Source organism: Bison bison, unplaced genomic scaffold (assembly GCF_000754665.1).
Source record: "Bison bison bison isolate TAMUID 2011002044 unplaced genomic scaffold, Bison_UMD1.0 scf7180017864092, whole genome shotgun sequence".
In the NCBI taxonomy this organism is placed as follows: domain Eukaryota; kingdom Metazoa; phylum Chordata; class Mammalia; order Artiodactyla; family Bovidae; genus Bison; species Bison bison.
In genome coordinates, this window is record NW_011494664.1 from 1,001,093 (window position 1) to 1,008,874 (window position 7,782).

A 7,782-nucleotide genomic window follows, 5' to 3' on the forward strand; every position below is an offset into this window, starting at 1 on the left:
ATGTTCCCTTGGTATCTCTAATTTTCCTGAAGAGATCTCTAGTCTTTCCCATTCTGTTGTTTTCCTCTATTTCTTTGCATTGATCACCGAGGAAGGCTTTCTTATCTCTTCTTGCTATTCTTTGGAACTCTACATTCAGATGCTTATATCTTTCCTTTGCTTTTTGCTTCTCTTCTTTTCACAGCTATTTGTAAGTCCTCCCCAGACAGCCATTTTGCTTTTTTGCATTTCTTTTCCATGGGGATGGTCTTGATCCCTGTCTCCTATACAATGTCACGAACCTCATTCCATAGTTAATCAGGCACTCCATCTATCAGATCTAGGCCCTTAAATCTATTTCTCACTTCCACTGTATAATCATAAGGGATTTGACTTAGGTCATACCTGAATGGTCTAGTGGTTTTCCCTACTCTCTTCGATTTCAGTCTGAATTTGGCAATAAGGAGTTCATGATCTGAGCCACAGTCAGCTCCGGGTTTTGTTTTTGTTGACTGTATAGAGCTTCTCCCCCTTTGGCTGCAAAGAATATAATCAATCTGATTTCGGTGTTGACCATCTGGTGATGTCCATGTGTAGAGTCTTCTCTTGTGTTGTTGGAAGAGGGTGTTTGTTATGACCAGTGCATTTTCTTGGCAAAACTCTATTAGTCTTTGCCCTGCTTCATTCCATATTCCAAGGCCAAATTTGCCTGTTACTCCAGGTGTTTCTTGACTTCCTACTTTTGCATTCCAGTCCCCTATAATGAAAAGGACATTTTTTTTGGGTGTTAGTTCTAAAAGGTCTTGTAGGGCTTCATAAAACGGTTCAACTGGAGTGGGTAGCTGTTACCTTCTCCAGGGGATCTTCCCGACCCAGGGTTTGAACGTGGGTCTCCAGCATTGCACATATGCATGTATAAAATCATCACACTGTATACCTTAAACTTATACAATGTTATACATCAATTATATGTCAATACAGTTGAGGAAAAACAAAGAGCCACTTTAAATAGTACAGGAAACAACAGCAATATGACATATAAACATTTACACATTGGCTGCAAGCTTGCAAACTTGCCAGAAATTTCACCTACAAGAAACATTTTCATTCCACATGGTGGGAGAGTCAAAAGATGCCTTTATGACTTTGTCTATTTGACTGAGATTTATCCAAATGCTGAGCAACTAACACTTTTTTTTTTTAACAAAAGCAACTTTGAGTTCAAATTGTAAAAAGTAGGTTGTAAGTAGTACTAGTAACTTACAAAGGCAGTAGCCCAGTTGCAGAAGTCGCTAACTCCTTGGCGTATGTTTTCATGAAGAAGCAGACCATCCTTTTGGAGCAAACCTGTTTCACTTGGCTTCCTTTTTTCATAAAGCCATTGGCATGGATGTGACACAGGACTCTTCTTGGGACTAAAGATAATGAAATCATCAAAGAATTATAATATAAGATGCCATGAATCCAAGTGGATTTCAAATAGTATCTTGGGGAGGAATTCATAATTGCATGTATTTTTAACAGTCTCTTGCAAGCTCATACAAATTATGTGTTAATATTTTCAAAGATCATATTCTCATTATCAATATCATAAAGACAAGTATACCATGTTATTCAGAATAATTAAAGTTGATGTAGAATTTTATCATTGCAAGTTAACTTTTTTTAAAATTATGAGTACCGTTTATTAAGACCTGTGTCAGGTAAAAACACAAATTATAGTGACTGGAATCTTCCAAAGTCTTAGACAATCTTGACAAGCAGGAGATATCCTGGCTTCTCTCTCCTTCAGCCTTAAAATTTAGCCTGTTAGTAAATCTGCTAGATTTTAATTCTGTCCCCTTCTCTGGCCTGTCACAAAATGTATCTCTGCATCCTTCTTAAGGCCCAACTGCCAATTCCTAATCCATTCTCTACACTGTAGCCCAAACTGTCATTTCAATATATAAATTTGGTCTTATCAAATGCAGGTACATTGCATCCTGGATTAAGCCTCTTCAATAGCTTCTTTTAAAAAACTGAGATATAATTCATACATCATAATATTTACCATTTCAAAGTATACAATTCAGTTGCTTTCGTATATTTACAAAGTTGCATGACCATCACCACTAATTTTGGAACATCTTCATCACCCCAAAAGAAGAAGCCCCATAGCCATTAACAGTCACTATTTGTCTTCCCTTCTCTACCATTCTCCCTGCTCTTAAACCACTAATTTACTTTCTGTCTCTGTGGATTTGCCTACTCTGTATATTTCATCTGAATGGAACCACATATAACCTTTTTTGTCTGGCTTCTTGCACTTAGCATAATGTTTTAATTTCATAGATGCTGTAGCATGTATCAGCAGTTTATTTCCCTCTACACTTGAATACTATTCCACTGTACAGATAGACTACATTTGTTTATCCATTAGCAGTTGGTTGATGGATAGTTGACTTGTTACCACTTTTTGGCTATAATGAATAATGCTGCTATGGATATTCAGGTACAAGATTTGGTGTTCAATAGCTTCTGTTACTTCTCCAATAAAGATCTAAGTCTTAACTCAGCTTTAAAGACTCTTCATGGCCTGCTCCTTGCCCATCTCTCCAGATTCTTCCAGAATTACCACCCTTCCACACTCTCTGAGCTCCAGCCATAGTGGCCTCTCCTCAGTTCCATGAATTCATCATGCTTCCACCCAGCCACAGGGCCTTTGTACATGTTATTCTATCTGACTGCAATGCTGTCTCCAACCCCTTACCTCCCTTATGTCTCAACATATTTTCCCTTTCTCAGGGAGACATTTGCACAGTCTGACCCCAGAACCCACACTTTATTCAAAGCATCCTGTACCTTTCATTCATAGAACTTATATATTAATTCATCCACTCAACAAATATTTATTCAGTTCAGTTCAGTTCAGTCACTCAGTCGTGTCCGACTCTTTGCGACCCCATGAATTGCAGCACGCCAGGCCTCCCTGTCCATCACCAACTCCCGGAGTTCACCCAGACTCACGTCCATTGAGTCAGTGATGCCATCCAGCCATCTCATCCTCTGTCATCCCCTTCTCCCCCTGCCCCCAATTCCTCCCAGCATCAGAGTCTTTTCCAATGAGTCAACTCTTCGCATGAGGTGGCCAAAGTACTGGAGTTTCAGCTTTAGCATCATTCCTTCCAAAGAACACCCAGGACTGATCTCCTTTAGAATGGACTGGTTGGATCCTTGCATTCCAAGGGACTCTCAAGAGTCTTCTCCAACACCACAGTCCAAAAGCATCAATTCTTCAGCACTCAGCTTCCTTTATAGTCCAACTCTCACATCTATACATGACTACTGGAAAAACCACAGCCTTGACTAGACGGACCTTTGTTGGCAAAGTAATGTCTCTGCTCTTTAATATGCTCTCTAGGTTGGTCATAACCCTCCTTCCAAGGAGTAAGCGTCTTTTAATTTCATGGCTACAATCACCATCTACAGTGATTTTAGAGCCTAAAAAATAAAGTCTGAAACTGTTTCCACTGTTTCCCCATCTATTTCCCATGAAGTGATGGGACCAGATGCCATGATCTTAGTTTTCTGCATACTGGGCTTTAAGCCAACTTTTTCACTCTCCTCTTTCACTTTCATCAAGAGGATTTTTAGTTCCTCTTCACTTTCTGCCATAAGGGTGGTGTCATCTGCATATCCGAGGTTATTGATATTTCTCCCAGCAATCTTGATTCCAGCTTGTGCTTCTTCCAGCCCAGCATTTCCCATGATGTACTCTGCTTATTAGGCAACAACTATGGCTTCCTTACTGGCTCAGATAGTAAAGAATCTGCCTGCAATGCAGGAGACTGGGGTTTGATCCCTGGGTTGGGAAGATCCTCTAGAGAAGGAAATGGCAACACAATCCAGTATTCTTGACTGGAGAATTCCATGGACAGAAGAACCTGGCAGGCTACAGCCCATGGGGTCAAAAAGAGTCAGGCTGAGTGACTAACACTTTCACTTTCACATGCCAGGTACTATTCTAGGCATTAGGATTCAGCTGTAAATAAAGTTAAGAACCAGGACTTCCCTGGTGGTCTAGTGGTTAAGAATCTGCCTGCCAGTGCAGGGAACACAAGTTCGATCCCACATGCTGGGAAAGAACTAAGTCCATGTGCCATAACTATTGAGCTTGTGCTCTAGAGCCCAGGAGACACAACTACTGAGACCTGAGCACCCAGAGACTATGTTCCGCAGCAAGAGAAGCCACTGCAGTGAGAAGCCAAAGCTCTGCACAAAGGGTAGCCCTTACTTGCTGCAACTACAGAAAGTCTGTGCAAAGCAATGAAGACCCAGTGCAGCCAAAAGTAAAATTAAATATTAAAAAATATTTTCAAAAATAAATAAAGTTAAGACCCTGTCCTTAGTCATGTCCGACTCTTTGCGACCCCATGGACTATACAGTCCATGGAATTCTCTAGGCCAGAATACTGGAGTGGGTAGCCTTTCCCTTCTCCAGGGTATCTTCCCAACCCAGGGATCAAACCCAGGTCTCCTGCATTGCAGGAGTATTCTTTACCAGCTGAGCCACCAGGGAAGCCCTCACAATTGATAGGGAGACACAGCAAAGAGATAAAAAAAAAAAAAGTATGTGTGCGTGGTACGCACTGCGTTGCTTCAGTCATGTCTCTTGGCAATACTATGGACTGCAGCCCACCAGGCTCCTCTGTCCGTGGGATTCTCCAGGCAAGAATACTGGAATGGGTGGCCACACCCTTTTCCAGGGGATCTTCCAGACCCAGGGACTGATCCCTTGTCTCTTAAGTCTCCTGCATTGACAAGTGGGTTCTTTACCACTAGCACCACCTGGGAAGCCCCAAACAAATATGTACCAGGTAATTGTAAGTGATTTAAAGAAAAATAAACCAGGGCAGGAAGGATGGAGAGTGATGACAGGGGGCTGTTTATACAGAAAAGGCCTCTCTACTAAAGTAATATTTGAGCAGACCCAGAAGAAAGGGACCAACCCATGTAGATATCAAACATGCAGCTACTAGGCTGATAAGAACAGCATTGCAAAGGCCCCAAGGTCAGAGCTGAGAATATATGAGAAATACAAAAAGGCCACTGTGACTGGAGAGGCGTGATTAAAGGATACAATAGTAGAGGACAAGGGCTAAGAGATAACCAGAACCTGATCATAAGGGACGTGAGAGGCAAGAATAAGGACTCTGGATTTTACTCTGAATAAGTAAGAAATTATAAAATTTTGAGCATAGGATTGATATTGTGCGACTTACGTTTTTTGGTTTTTGTTTTGCAGAATCACTTTAGCTACTGTGCAACGAATAAAACAGGGCATGGGTTGGGGGCTGGGTGGAGGCCATGAGACTAGTGGAAGCCATTCCAATAATTCCAATAATCCAGGCAAGAGATGATGGCACCTCAGAACAGACTGACTATAGTAGAACAGACTGACTGTAGTAAAACAGACAAGATTCCAGATATATTTCAAAGGTACAGGCATTAGGATTTTTTTGTTTTTTGGCAGTTTGCAACCATTGTTTCAAAAGCCACTGAAAGAATGGAGTTACTACTTACTGATCTGGAGGAAACAGAAGGGGGAGTAGGTTTGGGGAAGAAATTAAGATTTCAGCTTGGACTTGTCAAGTCTCAGATGCTAGTTATATGTTCAAAGGAAAATGTTAAACAGTTTCTTGTATTAACCTTTTTTTGTTTGTTTAGTTGGTTATTCACCAAACTACTGGTCTCAATCATGATGAATAAAAGGGCTTCTACCATAAATAATTTAAAAAGCCATTCTGGGCTAATCAAAACCATTCAAGTTGTCAGCAGTTTTCTTCTCCCACAGCTTTCCTAGAGTAGTGTAGACACAACCAAATTCCCTCGATTGCTGATAATTTGCATCCATTTAATGAAATAAGGAGCTTCTGGTGGCTCAGATGGTAAAGAATCTTCCTACAATGCAGGAGATCCAGGTTTGATCCCCAGGTTGGGAAGATCCCCTAAAGAAGGGAATGGCTACCCACTCTAGTATTCTTGTCTATAGAATTTCATGGACAGAGGACCCCGGCAGGCTACAGTCCATGAGGTGGCAGAGAGTCGGACATGACTAAGCAACTAACACTTTCACTTTCAATGAAATAAAGCCTTCCCTGGTGGCTCAGTAGCAAGGAATCCGCCTACAGGAGAAGGGGTTTGATCCCTGGGTCAGGAAGATCCTCTGGAGAAGGAAGTGGCAACCCACTCCAGTATTCTTGCCCAGGAAAATCGGGCAATGGACAGAGGAGCCTGGTGGGCTACAGTCCATGGGGTCGCAAAAAGAGTCTGACACAACTAGGCAACTAAACAACAACAGATTAAACACCACTAAACACTACTCAGAGCAGGACCCACGGATCCTTTCCCTCCTTCTCAGGAACTTAATTACTTTTGCTTCTCTTAATTATTGTAAAGATTCTTAATTAGTCCTAAAGTAAAGTGAAGAAGAACTAAAGAGCCTCTTGATGAAAGTGAAAGAGGAGAGTGAAAAAGTTGGCTTAAAGTTCAACATTCAGAAAACTAAGATCATGGCATCTGGTCCCATCACTGCATGGTAAATAGATGGGGAAACAGTGGAAACAGTGTCAGACTTTATTTTGGGGGGCTCCAAAATCACTGCGGATGGTGATTGCAGCCATGAAATTAAAAGACGCTTATTCTTTGGAAGGAAAATTATGACCAACCTAAATAGCATATTAAAAAGCAGAGACATTATTTTGCCTACAAAGGTTTTTCCAGTAGTCATGTATGGATGTGAGAGTTGGACTGTGAAGAAAGCTGAGCACCGAAGAATTGATGCTTTTGAACTGTGGTATTGGAGAAGACTCTTGAGAGTCCCTTGCACTGCAAGGAGATCCAACCAGTCCATCCTAAAGGAGATCAGTCCTGGGTGCCCTTTGGAAGGACTGATGTTGAAGCTGAAACTCCAATACTTTGGCCACCTGATGTGGAGAGCTGACTCATTTGAAAAGACCCTGATGCTGGGAAAGATTGAGGGCGGGAGGAGAAGGGGACAACAGAGGATGAGATGGTTGGATGGCATCACTGACACAATGGACATGGGTTTGGGTGGACTCTGGGAGTTGGTGATAGACAGGGAAGACTGGTGTGCTGTGGTTCATGGGGTCGCAAAGAGTTGGACATGACTGAGCAACTGAACTGAACTGAACTGAAAGTATTCTAAAGATGAGAAGCTTTGAGAAGGTAACTAAGAGAGTCACTGACTTAATGATAGTTCGTCTTAGAATTTTTCCACTTCACGATAGTGCAAAGCAATAGTCATGCAGAAGAAAATGTACTTTGAATTTGGATTTATTTTCCTGGGCTGGTGATATGCCGTGATGACCCTGTCTGGTGATGCTGGGCAGTGGCAGTGACCCATAGTTCCCCACCAGCCATGTGATCATGAGGGACAACAGCTAATATACTTACGACCACCCTATATCCACACAATCAACATTTTCCTCACCTTCAGTACTGTAGTCTGTCTATAAATTTTGTGAGATAGTCAATACTTTATTATACAGTAGGCTTTGTGTTAGATGATTTTGCCCAATTGTAAGGCTAATGTAAGTGTTCTGAGCATATTTAAGGTGGGCCAGGTTAAGCTATGGTATTCGGTAGGTCAAACATATTGCATGCATTTTTGACTGATGGTATTTTTCATTTATTATGGGCTTATCATTGGAAAAGACTCTGATGCTGGGAGGGATTGGGAGCAGGAGGAGAAGGGGACGACAGAGGATGAGATGGCTGGATGGCATCACTGACTCGATGGAC

General features: G+C 41.7%; 1 protein-coding gene across 5 annotated transcripts in view; it reads right to left on the reverse strand.

The window, feature by feature from the left end:
* Positions 1-7,782, reverse strand: part of FAM47E (family with sequence similarity 47, member E) — a 34,783-nt gene that overhangs the window by 19,551 nt on the left and 7,450 nt on the right. For all 5 annotated transcript variants that reach the window (XM_010838140.1, XM_010838137.1, XM_010838139.1 and 2 more), the window contains exon 4: positions 1,244-1,394. In XM_010838140.1, coding sequence (XP_010836442.1) covers positions 1,244-1,394 — 151 coding nt within the window. The remainder of the gene's footprint in view (positions 1-1,243; positions 1,395-7,782) is intronic.